The 17,927-nt window shown below is 48.0% G+C and overlaps 1 protein-coding gene and 1 long non-coding RNA gene across 5 annotated transcripts in view; both read left to right on the forward strand.

The window, feature by feature from the left end:
* The window catches only part of LOC136792675 (uncharacterized), a 77,867-nt gene extending 76,299 nt beyond the window's left edge, over positions 1-1,568 (forward strand). Inside the window, exon 3 of the long non-coding RNA XR_010836813.1 lies at positions 1,249-1,568. This is a non-coding gene — a long non-coding RNA (uncharacterized lncRNA). The remainder of the gene's footprint in view (positions 1-1,248) is intronic.
* Positions 1-17,927, forward strand: part of KCTD1 (potassium channel tetramerization domain containing 1) — a 178,521-nt gene that overhangs the window by 78,834 nt on the left and 81,760 nt on the right. Inside the window, exon 1 of one of the 4 annotated variants that reach the window (XM_067014858.1) lies at positions 1,623-1,734. The exons of 1 other annotated variant lie outside the window; for it this stretch is intronic. Coding sequence is in view for 1 of the 3 variants with exons in the window: in XM_059039393.2 (XP_058895376.1) it covers positions 14,272-16,092 (1,821 nt within the window). In the remaining 2 variants the exon portion in view is untranslated. 2 more of the 4 variants (XM_059039394.2, XM_059039393.2) reach the window with 2 other exon arrangements.

Consider the following 17,927-nt stretch of genomic DNA (forward strand, 5'->3'; position numbering starts at 1 on the left):
GAGTTGCACAAAGGCCCAGAGCTAGGCACAACGCACTGAGCTAGAGCCCAGGCTGTGGATGTGGGTAATGTTAATTGGAATGAGACTGGAAAAGTGAGTTGTTCAAGGTTACACGGCTCGGAAGTGACACAGCCATGATTTAAAGTGGGCTGTCTAGCTCTGAGTCCACGCTCATTCTAACCTAAGCCTCACCGCCTCTCCTTATTCAAAGAGTAAAATGGGTTCAGGGAGCTCACAGACTAATGGTGATGCAGGCAAGTAAATTCATATTAAATTACATTCATTATAATACATGCAACAGACATCTACTGAATATCTTCAATAGATGGCACATAGTTATGTGCCATAACTATGCCAAGCAAAGTGAGTTAAAAATAAAAGAATCAAGCTCCTTTCTTTTAATGAAGGCAAGGAGTCTGATTAAGGAGAGAATAGCAATTATAATACAAGCAACTGCTAAACCACAGGTCTGTCCAAAATACCAGGAAGTGCAGGGAGTAGGAGAAGGTACCTGGGAGGACTTGAGTTGGGACTGGGAGGCTCGCCATTCAGTAGACGGGGCCATAGGTCCTGTACAGGGTCACCAGCAATGCTCACATTTATTAAGCACTTACAGTGTACTAGCCACTGTTCTGAGCACTTTGCCCATATAAACTCATTTAATTGTCACAACCACCCTCCATTCTGCAAACAAAGACACAGGCATAGAACGGTGAAGAATTTTGCCCAAGATCACATAACAGGTAAGCAGCAGAGCCAGAATCTGATCTGAGTCGTTTGGCACCAGAGCCCAAGCACTTCACACCCACACTACACTCTCTTGATACAGAGAAAGAAAACCCAAGCCTGCTGAGTCAGGGCAGGCTTCCAAGAGGGGGCAACATGTGAAATCATTCCCAAAAGATCTCTGGGAGTTCAGCCACTGGGGGAGGGGATGAAACAGATGTGAGGCCAAGGGAGTAGGAGCTAAGGTATGAGGGAGGAGAGACAAGCGTTTGTGCAAAACATTACTTCCTCGTAGGTGGAGGGTGGAGGCAGGTATTGGGGAATGGGGGGCCACTCATATTTGTTGGATTTCAAGGAAGAGAAGCTTACACAAATAAGCCAAGTTAAAGAATATAAAGGTATCCCGTGGACATCTAAGGACAAGGCACTAATCCCAGCCTGTACTCCAGTGGAGGCTGCTCTCCCTCTTCCGTGGTTGGCACTGCCTCAGTCTTGGCTTCTACTCTGTTCCCTAAATCACAGAACTGTGGAGGAGATGCCTGGATTAGGATGAAGGCATTGGAACTGCAGAGCACGGGCTGAATGAGACGGATAACACAAGGGAACAGTGAAGGTGACCGCCGGGTTCCTAGCTTGGGTGCACTGCAGAGACAAGAAATATAAGAGCAGGTTTGGAAGGTATTATGGACTGAATTGTGTGCCCCCAAAGCCATATGTTGAAGCCCTAATTCCCAGTGTGGCTGTATTTGGAGATAGGGGCTTTAAGGAGGTAATTAAGTTACATGAGGTCATAAGGGTGGAGACCTAATCCAATAGGACTGATGTCCCTATAAGAAGAGGGAGAGAGACACCAGAGATTTCCATCTCTCTCCTCTCTCCACACATGCACAGAGAAGCAGCCAGCTGAGGACGCAGCGAGAAGGCGGCAGTCTACAAGCCTGGAGGAGAGGTCTCACCAGAAACCAACCCTGATGGCACCTTGATCTTGGACTTCTAGCCTCCAGGACTGTGAGAAAATACATTTCTGTTGTTTAACCCACACTTGGTCTGTGGTATTTTGTTATGGCAGCCTGAACTGACTGATATAGAGGGCAAGACAATTAATCCACACTCGAATGAAGATGAATTTAAAGCAAATGGTGACTTAGAATGAGTAGGTCTTGGTGCTTCGCTGGAAGTGGAGGGTGAGGAAGAGCACGGAGGAGGAAGAGGGGGGAGGGATGTGGTCTAGGTTGCAATCTTGGACAGAGGATGAATTGTGGTGACTTTCTGAGTCTGAAGTTTGGGAGCTGGACCTGGGCAGAGGGTGAAGGTGTAGATAGGCTCTCTTGGTTGTAAGCATGAGAAATTGAGTCAGGGGTGATGAACTGTAGGGATGTAGTGTGCTTGTAATGGAAATGGAAGTTCATTGAAACCCAAGGTCAGGATTCCGGTAGGGTCACCCCCCTGGAGTCTGGAGACAGAGCAGCTCCAGGACTCTCAGCAGATGCTCACTCCACGAGCAGGACTGGGCTGCCTCAATGGTTTGTCTTCTCCCTGCTGGCTGACTTACTTTCATCATAATTCCTAGAGAGATAGTTTGGCTCAGGAGTTTCAATGCTGGCTTCTAGGTAGCTTAGGGATTGGTTGTATAGGGACCTATCCTTGATGCAATCTGTTAAGGCTGTTGGTCACATGACAGAATGAATACTTGGCTTGACAAATCTGTCCTTTCATCGGTGGCTGTGAGCAAAGCAGCATCCTTTAGAAAGGTCTGGGGTATGCCAAGCAGTGTCACTGAAACATCTAGAATGGGGGGGGTGGGTAGTAAGAAAATCATTATTTTGGTTTTAGGCTTGTTAGGTACATTCGTAAAATGTGCATATATCATTTTAGTTCCGTTTTTGCAACAGATGAACTCATACTTTACATTAATGTTCTTTACTTGTTTAATAAAACGTCTTGGAGATCTTTCCACTCAGCACCTACAAATCTATGTTATTCATTATAGCTACAGCTAGTATTCTGTTGAATAGATGAGACATAAATATTTTTATTCACCATCCACCTCTAGAGTTAGATTGTATCTGATGAGTCTTTATTACAAACAATGCTTCAAGAACATCCTTGTACATTTTTCTTTGTGTGCAGCCTGGATTCCTAGAAATGAATTGCTAGGTTGAAAGGGATGTGCATTTTGCATGCTGATAGCTACTGCCAAATTGTCCTCAAAAGACACTGTACCAGTTTATACTTCTAGCAACAGAGCATGCATGTGCTTATTTCTCCACATCCATATGAATGTTTCTTCAACTATTTTGAATCATAAACCCCTTTAGATTCTGCTGAAAGCTATGAATCCTTGTTGTTGGAAAATACACAGATGTACATATACAGAACATTTTGCATACAATTCCTGTGAGTTCACAGACCACCTGAAGACCACCCAGGAATCCCAAGACTTCATGTTAAGGGCCTCCGAATGGACATGTATGAATGGGTCTCCCAGTCTATGTCAGTGAGTCTCAATCTTAGCTGCACATTTGAATCCCTTGGAAAGCTTTGAAAATTCCCCATGCTCAGGCCACTTCCCAGACCAAGTCAATCAGACTCTCTAGAAAAAGATCTAGGTATTAGTAAATTTTTTTTGCCAGTTTTCTAGATGATTCTAACACACGCTCAATGGCAAGAACCACCTCAGTTTAGGAGAGGCCTAAAGAAGGATAAAAAGAAGTCATTTGAAGACAGAAAACCAGAGTCTACAAGGGGCTCTAGGGACCTCAGACCTGACTGCAGGTGTTTTTTTTTTCATGGGTCGGTGTGGGGGGCAGGAGGGACGAGGACCTGGCATTGATGCATATGTTTTCACTGAGAAAATGTTCCACATACACAAAAGTAGAGAGCCTGAACACCCACATGACCTAAATTGAACACTTATTAGAATTTTGCACATTTGCTCTGTTCTTGGGAGGGCGGCAGTGGGTGAGGGCGGCAGTGGGTGAGGGCTGACCTTTCTCTCTCAAATAATTCAGTGCTGTTGTAACTTTTTAAAAGCTGCCCCTGGTGATTCTAAGGTGTAGCCAACGTTGATAATCACTGTGCGTTGTGAAGCCTCCCAAAGAGAAGAAACCTCAAGAAATGAGAGTAGAAGGAAGAAAAGCTAAATGCAACCCTGAGAACTTGCGACTCAGAGCCAAGGAGAAGAGCAATACCCCTGTGGGTGGCACTGACAAAAGGGCTCAGCCAGGAGGGTCCAAAGCAGGGACAGCTGGCTTCAAGCTGCAAGGGTGAAAGAAGGCTTCATGGGGAAGGAGGATTTGGAGCTGGCCCTTAAAGAACCCGGACAGTTTAGATCAGCAGAGGGGATGAGAAGGGGAGTTTCCCAGTCTGAAAGGAAGCTGGTAATTAGGGCTGGTTCAAGCCTCCTAACTGTTTCTCCCATTATAGGCTCAGTCATAGGAGTCATACGAGAGGTTCCCTCCCCCCGGATCCTGCCCAATCAGCTCAGGGATGCTCACCAGGTTCCACGCCTTCAACCTCTAACCCCATCTTTCCTCCCTTCCCGCGCTGATTCTTCCCTTTAGAAATGTTGATCTACCTTCTCCTAGGATGGTGGTTCTCGAAGTGGGGTCCAGGAACCAGCGCATCTGCGCACCAGGGAGCGTGCACATTCCTGGTTGTCAGCCTGGACGTGCTCCATCAGACACACGGGAAGGAGGGGGGCGGGGTCCGACATCTGTCTTGACGAGCCCTCCGGGGGATTCGGATGCACACTCAACTTTGAGGATCAGTGTCTCGGGGACTCCCAGCCACTCCTCCAGCACTGTTCTCCCTGGAGTCCTCCCCAACAGAGGGCTGGACTCACGGTAGGGAGACGCAAGGAAGAACGTTGGGAAATGAGCCTGCGGCAAGACTATGGGGCATTTGGACTTGAAACTAACGTTAAGAAAGGAGCCATGGGGCTTCCCTGGTGGCGCAGTGGTTGAGAGTCCGCCTGCCGATGCAGGAGACGCGGGTTCGTGCCCCGGTACGGGAGGATCCCGCATGCCGCGGAGCGACTAGGCCCGTGAGCCATGGCCGCTAGGCCTGCGCCTCCGGAGCCTGTGCTCCGCAGCGGGAGGGGCCACAACGGTGAGAGGCCCGCATACCGGAAAAAAAAAAAAAAAAAAAGGAGCCATGAAGACTTGACCAGGGGAGGAAGAGTACTCAGATGGTGCTGGAGACCACGCAACAGCGTTTTCAGAATGCAGGTGGCCCCCAATCCCACCCCACCCCCCCGAAATGGTAGGCAGAATTCAGTGTGAATGTGCATCTTCATAACTTCCATTCAATTTTCAAATGAATTATGGCCCCCACATGATTTAGTAATCATTGCTCTAGAGAGGAAATTATTTTATTGCTTGCTAAATTATATTAGCTTTTGAGGTCGTGTTGCTCAAAGCATGGTCAGATTAGTATTAGAATTATCTGAGCTGTATGTTAAAAATACACCTTCTTGGGCTGTTCCCTGGACCTACTAAATCAGAATCTCTGCAGTTGGCACCAAGAATCTGCATTTTTTTAAAAGTTCCCTAGGTGATTCTGGCTGATTCTGATGCATTCTGAGGTTCAGGAACTGCTTCAGGCTTTAAATTCAAAAGCCAAATAATTCTAGGAAAGCTAAATTAATAATGAGTTTGGAAAGCATGTGAGCCATTAAAGCATGGTGCTAAGGCACAAAAAGTCTTACAATGCCCACAATCCCACAGAACTGGGAACAGTAGCCAGAGCAAAGATTCTCCTGGGCTGTTCAGTGATCATTTAAAGCTATTGGGAGTTTGGGAATGACATATACACACTACTATATTTAAAATAGATAACCAACAAGGACCTACTGTATAGCAAAGGGAACTCTGCTCAATATTCTGTAATAACCTAAATGAAAAAAGAATTTGAAAAATAATAGACATGTATATGTATAACTGAATCACTTTGCTGTACACCTGAAACTAACACATGGTTAATCAACTATACCCAATATAAAATAAAAATTTAAAAATAAATAAATTTGAAATAAAAAAATACATAAAATAAAATAAAGCTAGGTTCTATGTGTATTACTATATGGATGGCAAAAAAAGATCTGAAGTGAGATTCATCCTCAAATTCTGAGTCCAACTCAACTTCCCACTGTTGGATAAAGAATAAGTTAACGTGTTTTAGGGACTTCCCCGGTGGCACAGTGGTTAAGAATCCGCCTGCCAATGCAGGGGACACGGGCTCCATCCCTGGTCCGGGAAGATCCCACATGCCGCGGAGCAACTAAGCCTGTGCACCACAACTACTGAGCCTGCGCTCTAGAACCCGCGAGCCACAACTACTGAAGCCCGCGCGCCACAACTACTGAAGCCCGTGTGCCTAGAGCCTGTGCTTCACCACAACAGAAGCCACCGCAATGAGAAGCCCACGCACCACAATGAAGAGCAGCCCCCGATCGCCACAACTAGAGAAAGTCCGCACGCAGCAACGAAGACCCAACGCAGCCAAAAATGAAAGGGAAGAAAGAAAGAAGAAGTTAATGTGTTTTTTCTGTGGCAGATAGAAATAAGGCAGAAGGAAAACTCTTGACCACCTGGACCTACTGAAGGCTCATCTCTCCCTGCAGTCAGGCCAGTCATGTTCCTAGAGAGAATCTTCTGCTTATCCTGCCTCGTAGCATATACTTGGCACTTTGCCAAAAATCCACCGATTACATATTTTGAATTACAGATTTTGAAATATGTAGTACCTAAACAGAAAACCACATAAGATCAAATTCATGGAAATATACTCGAGTAAAAAGAGTGGTTTTTTCCGGGCAATGGAAAACAGAACTGAAGGACCTGTTCTGGTGGATTAAGAAAGTGTGTGTGCTCAAGTCTGACCCTCATTAGCTGTGTGACGTTGGGCAAGTTATTGAAACTCTCTGGGTTTCTACTCATCTAGAAATCGGGAACAATGCTCACACTTATTCATGAGAATGACTTGAGAAGGTTAATATAAAAAACCAGACCTGCAGCGAGCACTCTCTAAGCCTTAACAAGAATGAAATAGGGTGCATATACATTTTTCCAGATTTCTAGACTTTCTGAACCTGAAGACCCACTGCTTTTACAATCAGGAAAGAATGATAAACCACAGTTTTGCTGTGTTGTTGTTGTTTACTTGAAAGTAACAATGAGCCGTAAAGAGAGAAAGGATAATGAAACAAACAGATGCCATCACAGTCAGAGGAGTCTGTTTTTATTTGGAGTAGTGACAACATGTAACCCCCGGGGTATCCTAATCTAAGCACAGATTGTAGGAAGAGTAAACACCAAGAATGATGAGTTCTATACTGGTATCTCCCATGCCCTGGCTCTACAAATTTAGATCCCAAAATAGAGGGGTAAAGTCACAATGTTTCCTGCTTCCCCGCCCCTCTCCAAGGCAGTCTTCTTCCATCAGGTTCAAAGCCTGGATTTCCAGCATCAAATTAAAGAACTAGAACAAACCCATCCCAGGGCTTCTTTAAATATTCAGATAAACCCATGTGCCCCTATCGGTTAAATTAAGCTTTCCTAAGAAAAAGTAAGTCAATTAGTTCAAAATGTGGGTTAGTGCTTCTGGGTATTTAAAAGGGGATTTTTTTTTTTTTCTTTTTTAGTTCATTTAGAAACAGCCACGGGGCAGGTACATACCTACTCCTCAGCACGTCCTGTGAATTGCCATGACATACCTAGATACTAATTTCTGATATCTAGAGCTTTAAAATCTTGTCCTTAAACTTTCTCCAAGTCATGAAGATACTGAAATATGAGCTTTAAAATGTATCTTGCTTTGCCCTTTTAGTTATATACTTTATCTTCACCTTCATTACTGATATTTGTCAAAGGGTGCTTGGCATTGCTATAGAACATGAGAAGACAAGATTCTACCCTAATTGAACTTCTTCCTTCCTTCATTCAACAAATATTCTGTTGAATATTTGTTGTTCATTCAACATATATTCTAAATGTCTATAAACAAAGGTCAGTGCTCAAGACACAATGAAATGTAGTTCTAGGGCACACTTTATGACTTATACAGCAAAACTCATTTGTCCGAGTGGTCCAGATGCAATAAACCAAACTTTACCAAAACACAATTACATATTTCTTAAGAAGATGAATTTCCAGAAGCAATTTCTAGGTCACAGAATATGAACATCTTTGTGGCTTTTGAGAGGTTGCCTACTTGCTTTCTTAAAAGACTATCTTAACTGATATTGACAATAAAAATATGTAAGAATAACATTTTCATAACATTTGGGGATAGAGTGATGTTTGACATTTTTGTTGTTTGTTTTGTTTTGCTTCTACTAATTTAATAGGTTACTTTTTTGACATGTAGCTAATAGTTTCAGGAATATTTTATCTTCTGAGACAACTGTAAATAGCTCTTCCATTATGTAAAATACATGTATTAGTTACATGACATTAACATATCTTTATCTCCTTTTCCACCTTAATTAGTATTGTAATGGCATTGAAATAAATGTTATTTAATACTAGACTAACATCCACTTCAATCCTACATGCTTTTTAAATATATATGACTAGGAGATAAAGAAAGAAATTACTATCATTATTAATTTTATGTTTGACTTAACTTTGACAGCCTTTACGTTTGACTTCTTTATTAGCCAAGAGGAGTTTCATTGTCAGACTATTATAACAAAGAGAAATAACCACACACTTTTAAGCTCTACGAAAACACGATTCTCTTATGGAAAACTGCATTCCTCTCATACATTATTCGTTTTACAAACAGCGTAGGAGACTGGTAGGTGATTATTAGGTGGAAAGATTAAGAATTATAGTTACCAGGTGGCAATTAGAAACTAAAAATTCTACTCCTGCCAATCTGTGTGGTCATTATTATTATCACTCTGACCTGTTTTCTGACAAAACATCAAAGATAAAAATAGATAAAGCCCTCCTTACCCCCAGGAGATTTATGCAGGACAGCCCAGGGTGTTTCAACAGAAAACACCTAATTCTAGTCTGATTGAGTTTGTGGGTGTTCCTTTTGCCTCTAAAATCTTCACCATCATTTTTTCTAAGACACAAATGGGTATCTACTTCCAATAGCCCGAGAAAATAATCCCAGTTTTTTACGTGCCAAATGACAAAGGTGACAGCTTCTTAGGCTATTTCTGCTGTGCAAGTCCAAGGACTTGGCTTGGTACTGTTCTAGCTTTCCACGATTCCCAAATCAAATGACACAGAGAAGTATTTTAATGGTAGGAAACTGTTCCCTTGAAGATTTTTATTTTTATTTTTTTCATCCTTTGGTTTCTAGAAACTGAATGTGGCCCGCTAAGCTTGGGCTACAGAGCCAAACTTCCCTGCCCTAAAGAGGCCTGGGAGACCTTGGGCAAGTGGCTTAACTTTTGTGAGCCTTTCTGGCCTTCGTTTTCTTGTTTGTAATCAAGCCTGGAAAATACTAGAGTCTTAATAACTAAGAGCTAACAGTTGAATGTTTACAATGTTCCAGACAATGTATTATGTTTATTCATATTAACCCATTTAATTCTCATAACAACCCTGTGAGTTAGGGGTCATTATTATTATCATCCAAGATAATAAAATAATGAGGGCAGCTGGTAAGGCCAAATTAGTATGCAAACTCAAAGAGGCAATTTTTAGGCACTCTGCTCCGTGCGTGACCTTTTGTGGTGGTTAGCTCTCTCCCCATACATAAATATTTGTATGTTTATTGAGTGTCTACTATGTACCTGCCACTGTGCTAAAATATGTGAAGGAACTGTACTGGAAATGAACCAGAGTTGAAGTGATAAATAAGACACAGTTTCTTATGGAGTTTTCTTCCACCTCGTAGAGTTAGATTACATGGGTTCTATTTTCATCTGAGTTCAAAAAAAAAACATTACTCAAGACCATCTTCGATTAAATTCAACAGAATTTAGTAGTAATACTCTGAAACAAAGACATGTCAGAACAGCCTCAATTTGAATTCATATTTAACCTCCAAAGTTCTTTATGAATCTTTTAGTAATCAAATCAAGAAAGCATGACTTAAAAGTGACAAACTAAAAACAGTGATGAACTAAAACATGACTTAGACGATGAATTAAATGCTTTTTCTGGCCTCTGCCCTCAAAAGCCCACAAGATTTCTTGAATTTATCCATCTAGATCCTCCCCAACTCACATCTCTTGATACATAGCTACCTCCCTTCCCTGGTGCCTTGCTCCTACAATAACTTCCTATAATGTGGTCCTCTAGAGAGGGAACTCATGGCAGGAAAATATTAAACCAAAGCAGGCATTACATTTATTTTAACTTGTAAACATTATTGCAAACAGTAATGTTGCCTTATAGTTACTTTTCATCCTACGAAATTTTTTTAAATATAGAATTTCAGATGCATGATATTTCTCATTTTTCCCCCATGTGGTTCTTCCTTAAAATAGGGGTTAACTAAACACAGATCCTGTTCATGCATTCATTCATGAAAAACAACTGGAGTGTTCACCATGTCCCCGGCACCAGCCTAAACTACACAGGTATATCGGTTTAGGAGAGGAAACATCAAAAGCAACTACATCAATTATATAACAGATGAGGTCAGAAGGCTGCAATCAAAGAGGAGGAAGAGCTGAACCTGTTTCTTTATGGCGTAACCTTTCATAAAGTGTGAACTGAATGGGAATAAGTACGGGGGTTATAAAATGAGGAAAAAGCATTTGGAGTTTCTCCTTTCAAAATAACCATGTCACTACTTTCAAGTAATCTTAGAAATGGAGAAGCACGGATGGTACTTTATAATAATGAAAGAGACAAAAATGTGGAGCATATTGTTGACGTTGTAAACCTCTTAGGGTGACTTACAGTAAAGAGTTTTGCCTGTTACATCATTGCAATCAGTGTGCCATACAGTATTGGGATCATTTTTATATAAAGAAGATATGTGTTTTATATGTGCAGAAGCTATTCTACACAAGAAATAACTGTCCTTGCAAAGGAGTGAGGGACAGCTGTCAGTTTCAAGTGGTGAGCTAAAGGGACTTCATGATAGGCAAAATCAAAGTGGAGGAATCGAGGCTGGGCTGATAGGCAGAAGATAACCAATATTGCCTGTCTGCCAAAATAATTAGAAGAAAGCTCTTTTGATTCTGTCAGTTTGGAATTGAGTGTGTGGAACCACAGGATGTTTTTAAGGAACCATTTATTAAAGCTGGAAATGAACTCCTGTATGAACTCAACTGTAATTCTGTGTTACTGGGTTTTAAAAGTTAAGCAACATTTGGGTGGGGAGCATTGGTGTGTGTGTGTGTGTGTGTGTGTGTGTGTGTGTGTGTGTGTGTGTGTGTGTGTGTTTTGGGTGGGGGGAGGTGAGCAGGTTTATAATTGCTTGGTTTCCCTGGGTGTTCTTCCTGGTAAATATTGTAGGTACTAACTTGAAAAGGTCTTTTCCAATATCTGATGAAGTATCATTACGGGGAAAGAATTCTGGTAGCGTTTCAGGAGCTGGTGCCACGGAGCAGATTCACAGTCGCCCGATAATCAGTCAAGGCGTACTTTCCAAGGTGCGTTTTTTCGTATCTAATATTAGCGGGGGTCCTGCCCGTCGTTTGCAAAATATCCAGGCAGCATCTGAAGCTGCTGTTTTTCCAACTCCGTTAAAAAGTTATTTGTGCTTGGGGTTTTTTGGTTCTGCTTTTCCCCAACCCCGCCCCCTGGCTTTAGCCAGTAGAGACCTGCCCTGAGGGGGAAGGGGGGGAGGTTTGTCCTGGGAGTACAAAACCATTTTCTTTCCTGGAAATAAGTTGACGTCAACTGGGAGCTGTTTTTGGTTGCTTTGTTTCCCGGAGCGTCCAACCCAGCACACTGCCTTCGGCAAATTGCAAGCAATTCAAAGCAGCTCGCCCAGCAGGGAGGGGAACCGGAGAGGAGGGAGCGGGGGACCCCCGCCGCCTTTAGAAGTGGGGAGACCTGGGAAGCGGCTCCTCTCCTGGACTGGAATGTGGGTCCGAGTCCCCAGGCCGAGCCGGGAGCGCAGCCCCTAGATTCACTGCGTTGGCGGTGAGGGCCGCTGGGGAGCAGCCCCTAGTAGGTAACTTGCCGGGCGCCCACCTGAATTCTCAGAACCGCTGAAATGCCCCGCCGGAAAGTTCCGGCGGCCCAAAAACCTGGGAACATCCCGGGACAAAAAGGCTTCCGGAAGTAGCCAGTGCTACTGGTGTGTGCCAACTTGTGTGCGCGGGCCCGCGTGCGCGACTAACTTAGCTGCCTAGTGCCTTGGGCTCCTTTCTACACATTTCCGGGGGACAATGTATTTTGAACAAAGCGGGCCACACCTCCGGGACGATTCCGAGGAATGCCACCTCCGGATTCCTCGCGTCCCGAGACGGTTCTCTGCGGAGAGGAGGACTGATTAGAGAGAGAGAGAGAGAGTGAGAGAGAGAGAGAGTGAGTGAGAGTGAGTGTGTGTGTGTGTGTGTGTGTGTGTGTGTGTGTGTGTGTGTGTGTGTGTGTGTGTTTCCCCGAAGAGCGGGAGAGGGCCGTGAGGCAGGGACTTGCTCTAACTTGTTCACACCTGGCGCGGTTTCCCCAAAGCTCGGCAGCGTCCAGGGCCGAGGAGGAACACGGAGAGCGAGGACTCATCGCTGGGGAGACAGTCAACTCCCACTTAGACGCCCATGCGGTCCAGAGACCTAGTCGTCTTCCCTCCCTCCCTTCCTTTCTCCCTTCCTTCTTACAAATGGACAGATGGGTTACTTTGGATGCGCAAAATTATAAACTGCCCTGAAAGCAAGACAGAGGGCCCCCGGGAAAGGGGGTCCTCGGGGGATCAGCAATTGACAAGACTCTCACAACGGAACTGCTGAGAACTCGTACTCGGAAGGAAATCCGAGGACGCCCTCGAGGAACTGGCGAGGCAGCCTCACAGGCTGGCCGGCTTGGGCCGCGTGCTGCTGGTACCTGACTCCGTAGTTTCCCCTAGCCCCTGGTACTCGGAGTTGCCTAGCGCGCCGGGGGGGAACACTCAGGCTGCCCGAGGAGGAGAATGTGAGAATACAGGGCGAAATCCGTAGGTGGCCGTGGCTGTACGTCCAAAGAAATCAGTCGAGGCCTCCGGAGGCTCTTGGGGCGCTGCCCCTGGGCCTGGAGACCTGGAGGCGGTGACGAGGACGTGCTCGGCGACTGGGCGCGCCGGGGGCGGGACTTTGGCTGGAAGTGGGACAGTGTCTCCGATGGGAAAGCGGGACCCGGGCGAGCTCTTTGGCCGCCTTTCCAGTTTCGGAGGTGCCCGCCCCCGCGCGCCGAAGGCAGCGCAGCCCTGAGGGCAAACGAACGGCAGTTGGCAAACTTGGAACTAGAGCACGCTCGGGATCCCAGTTGCCGGAATTGTGGCGGCGGCGGGGGCGGCCGAGACCCAAGTTCACTTTTTCCGCCCTCCTGCCCGACGGATCTTAGGGACCGGCATTGCTCGCTCCAACTAGGTGGAGCGCCTCGCCGGAAGGAGTTGTGTCAGTTTGCTCCGAGGCAGGAGGGCGGTGGCCTGGGCGCGTGGGGAGGGGTCCCTGGGGTCCCCAGCGCCTCTTCCCGCGTCTCCCCTCCCACCCGCCCCTCCCAGTCTTTCTTCCTCCCTCCTTCCCCAGGCTGGCTGGACCGGCGCGGACTTGCCCCAGACCTACGGGGAGCGCCCCCGGTCTTTAATGACAGCTTAAAAGTGGCTGTTGGAAAAGTCGAAAGGGATGAGGCTGACGTGGGGCGTGTTTCGCTCCTTTGCAAGAGTCAGAAAGGGAGCTGGGAGCCTTGCGGCTGGCCACAGGCCCCCGCGCCTCGCCCCCAGCAAGTAGGTGGGGGCGTCGCCGCTGCCGGCAGCCCCATCCCGCTCCCAAGCCTCGCCCGCTGCGCCCTGGCCGCGGGCGCAGAGAGGGTGCGGGGCCCCGCCGTGCCTTCTCCACCCTACTCATTAACCTGCCTGCTCCGCTCCGCTCCGGGCGGACCCAGACACGGGCTTCTCGAAGTAGCATCCGCGGCCCACCGGGTGCTGCCGCCTCCCGGAACCCCCGGCTCCGGGGGGCAATGAGGGGGCGGTGGAAGGGGCACTGCTCCTCGGGCATTACTTAGAGAAGCGAGACCGCCCCTCCCTCCCGCCGGCCCTCCCTCTCTCTCTAGCCCGGGCCCGCGCGCCACTCCGCCAGAGGGTAAGTTGGGAGTGTTTCACCCCCACCGACAGCTCTCCCTCCCCTTCCTTTTTTTCCCTTCAAAGTTTTCTTCGGAGTGGGGAGAGAGATGGGGGAGGAAGAGGGTCCAGCCAGCCTCGGTCCTTACACTCTCCCTGTCTAATTTACCCCCGCCTCCGTACCCCTCCATCCCCTGCGCGCCGCTGCCCCTCCGGAGCAGCGCTCCGAACTGACAATTGGAGCGCGGCTCCTTTAAGAGCCCGGCTTTGCCTCCCGGTAGCTGAAGGTCATTAAACACAAAAGCTCTCAGCGCTGCGGTCCAATATAGCGCATGCGCCCTGCCCGAGGACTGGCAGAGAGACGGCAATATGGCGAGAATGCCTGGCAGCGGGGACTGTAACACCAGCGCGGGCGGCAGCGCCGGCGCCTCCGCCGCCGCCGCCGCCGCCGAGAACAATGGGGAGCGGGGCGAGGGCGAGCGCGGTGCGGGGGGCCGAGGCCGCCGCCACGGCCGCCCGCACTACTGCAGCGCGGGCGAGGAGGAGGAGGAGGAAGAGGAGGAGGAGGACGAGATCCAGGAGGTGCAGATAACGGGGGACGAGGAGGAGGACGGAGGTGGGGGGCTGGAGGAGGAGGAGGAGGAGGAGGAAGAGGAGGAGGAAGAGATGGGTCTGGACTGGGACGAGCCCCTGGAGCCCGAGGACTCGGCCGGGGAGGAGCTGGAGCCGGAGCCGGTCCATATGATCAATATGGACCAGAGCGCCGCGCTGGAGCCCGAGGCGCCGCCGCGGCTGCTGGCGCCCCGGGCCCGCGGCGGGCCGCCTGGGGACGGCGCCGAGCTGGACCCCGACGTGCTGCAGCGCCCCGAGCGGGCCCGGCTGAGCGAGAACACCCGGCTGGCCACCCGCTACGCCGTGCGCATCTTCCGGGAGTACCTGAGCGAGAAGGCGCAGAGCCCGGACTTCGAGACCATGGACAAGGGGGCGCTGTGCCGCGTGCTGCGCTCCTTCTACGCCGAGGCCCGCTCCAAGAGCGGCCAGCTCTACAGCAAGTCGTCGCTCATCAGCATCCGCAGCTCTCTCAACCGCTACCTCAACGAGCCCCCGTACTGCCGCACGCTCGACCTCACCAAGGACCCGGAGCTGCGCAGCGCTAACCTGACGCTGGCCGCGGTCATCCGCAAGCTCGAGGAGCAGGGCGCCGGGCCGGTGGTGCAGAAGCAAGCCATCACGCGCGCCGACCTGCGCAAGCTCTACACCTCCAGCGTCTTCAGCACCAACACGCCCTTCGGGCTGCTCAACAAGGTCTGGTTCGAGACGTGCATGTACTTCTGCACGCGCGGCCGCGAGAACCAGCGCGAGCTGGAGGAGGACTCCTTCGGGCTGGCCATGGACGAGGACGGCCGCAAGTTCGTCTACTTCAAGTCCCTCGGGCCCTACCACAAGTCGCGCTCGTCGTCGTGGAGCAAGAAGCGCGCCGAGAGCAGCGACGAGGAGAACTTGCCGCGCATGTACGAGACGGGCACCGAGTTCTGCCCCTACGCCAGCTTCGTCAAGTACCTGTCGAAGCGCAACCCCCTCTGCAAGGCGTTCTTCCAGCGGCCCCGGGACCACTGCAGCGAGGGCGATGTGACCTGGTACGAGAACAAAGCCATCGGCAAGAACTTGCTGGGCACCAGGATGCAGATGCTCTCCAAGGCGGCCAAGCTCTCCAAGACCTACACCAACCACTGCATCGGCGCCGTCTCCATCGCCACGCTCAACAGCATCGCGGGCATCGGCACCAAACTGGGCTCGCCCGCCCCGCAGGGCTGCTACGCCGAGGCTCTGAACGGGGCGGCTCGCCACCACTCCCCCCATCCCCCCACCCATCCCTCTCACCACCACCGCCCCCAGCCGCCCTCGCTGGGGAACACCTATATCCTCCCCAGAGACAGCCAGGTCGGGCCCGACGTGAAATCGGAGGCTGCGCCCAAGCGCGCCCTGTACGAGTCCGTGTTCGGGTCGGGGGAAATCTGCGGCCCCTCTTCCCCTAAAAGACTTTGTATCCGCCCCTCCTCGGAGCCTGTGGATGCGGTGGTGGTGGTTTCCGTGAAACACGACCCCCTGCCTCTTCTTCCAGAAGCCAATGGGCACAGAAGCACCAATTCTCCCACAGTAGTTTCACCTGCTATTGTTTCCCCCACCCAGGTAACCAAACCAAACTCTATGCATGAAATGTTTCTCTGGTACCACTTCGAGATTAACTTGTGCTAACGCAGGTCTGGGTTGGGGGGAAGTTTTTCAAAGTAGCAAATATGCTGAGTCGGATTTGATTTCACCCTTAGAAGCTTAACTCTCTTGATGCTTTTCAGGACAGTTTACACCTAACCTTAAAGGCTGTGAGAGGGCAAGCTACCTAACAATCCCTGCTGCGCAGTAACGCTGGAAACGTCAAAGTTCGCAGAACAAAAGGGTTAGTTAGCTCAACCCTCGCAGCCTCTCTCCACAGAATGCCTGAGTTTATAAGGCAAAGAGTGCAGGAATACTGTGCATATAAATGAAACAGTTACTTAAAATATCTTTGAATAAAGTAACCATTAAAATACTGTGTTACATATTCGCCCTAACTTATGAAGGTAGAAAAAGTTATAAATTATTTAAAAAGAAAACATGCTAATCCTGCTTACTGTAAAGGGGCGGGTTTTGGAGAGACTGGCGGTCGAGTGCCAGTTTATACCATAAGGTGTAGTTGAATGTAAAGCAACGTTTGGGATGTAGTTTTCATAAACTAAAGTCACTTGTTAAAGTTATGGAAAGGTAGTATCTCCACTGCCAGCCCGGCTCCCAACTGGAGCGTGCCCCATGGTGCCTGCCCAGGAGAGTGGGCACTGAAACATTGCTCTCTTTCCTAGCACCATGGAGCTCTCTGTCTAGGGGTCAGATAAGTGGTGGGAAGATAGACTACTGAGATAACAACACAGTAGAGTGGAAAGAACACTAAAGTAAGAGTGCTAACCCAGAAGCTGAGCCACCTTGGGCAAGTCAGTTCACCTCTCTGGACTTCAATATCCTCAACAAAGATAAGGAAACTGTTTTTACACAAAAATTATTTATTTCTAAGCACTTAGAATTCTGGGTAGAGACTGGGGATTCAATTGGATGCTTGTCTTATTATCTTTCCTGGAGGAATATATTCATATTATTAGAACTATATTCATCTTTTGGGTACTGTGCTGTAGGAGCCAGAAAGCAGAGGTCTTTGGGGACTCTGCTCTATTCTCCAGGCAGGAGTAGTCACTGGGGGTTTTACAGCTTTGCCCTCCCTGCCATCAAGTAGAAGTAGGAATTTCAGCTCTAAGTTTGGAGGTGTAGGGCAGGCCTTTCAAGGAACAGATGTCAGGTACCTCTGTGCTTTTGCCAAAGTGGAAATTCCAGTTCTGGACACACTGACCCTTTCAAACGTTTACTTGCTAATCAGCAAGCCTCAAGGCCAACCAAGAAAGGGGCTGTGAAAGGTACTATAAACACCAAAGTTCTCTAAAATACACGAGACCCGGAGGCTGTGTGTCTTTCTGTACTTGTAGTGTGTACAGTAGTATCTGACAGACCAGGAGGTCGTTGTAGGGAGTTGTAAGGATGGAGAGGAGAGTTCTTTTCTCCTCTTTGGAGAATTTGGGTTCGCTTTTTCTTTGAAAGCAGAAATAAATGATCACATTCTTCTGATAAAGTAAAAAACCCTTAAAATGCCCTGGTTTCAAGTAGCACCTGATTAATTAAGAGTTAAAAGCCTAAGAGTTTATTAAAGTATCTATCTGCTTGAATTTAACAATGAAGCAGTTTGTCCCCTGGCATTTGTCTACTGGTTTCTTGACACCAGTGTCACATAGAATAATGACTTAAGATCCACAAAAGATTAGGGGGGTTTGTTTAGTTGGTTTGGTTTTGTTCTAGGAATTGCAGTCACTCTGTCACAGTCTTTCATTTTAACTGAGTGAGATCAATCATTTCTGTAAACCTGAACACTGATTTCTTTTATTCTTGAG

Source organism: Kogia breviceps, chromosome 15 (genome assembly GCF_026419965.1).
Source record: "Kogia breviceps isolate mKogBre1 chromosome 15, mKogBre1 haplotype 1, whole genome shotgun sequence".
Taxonomy (NCBI): Eukaryota; Metazoa; Chordata; class Mammalia; order Artiodactyla; family Physeteridae; genus Kogia; species Kogia breviceps.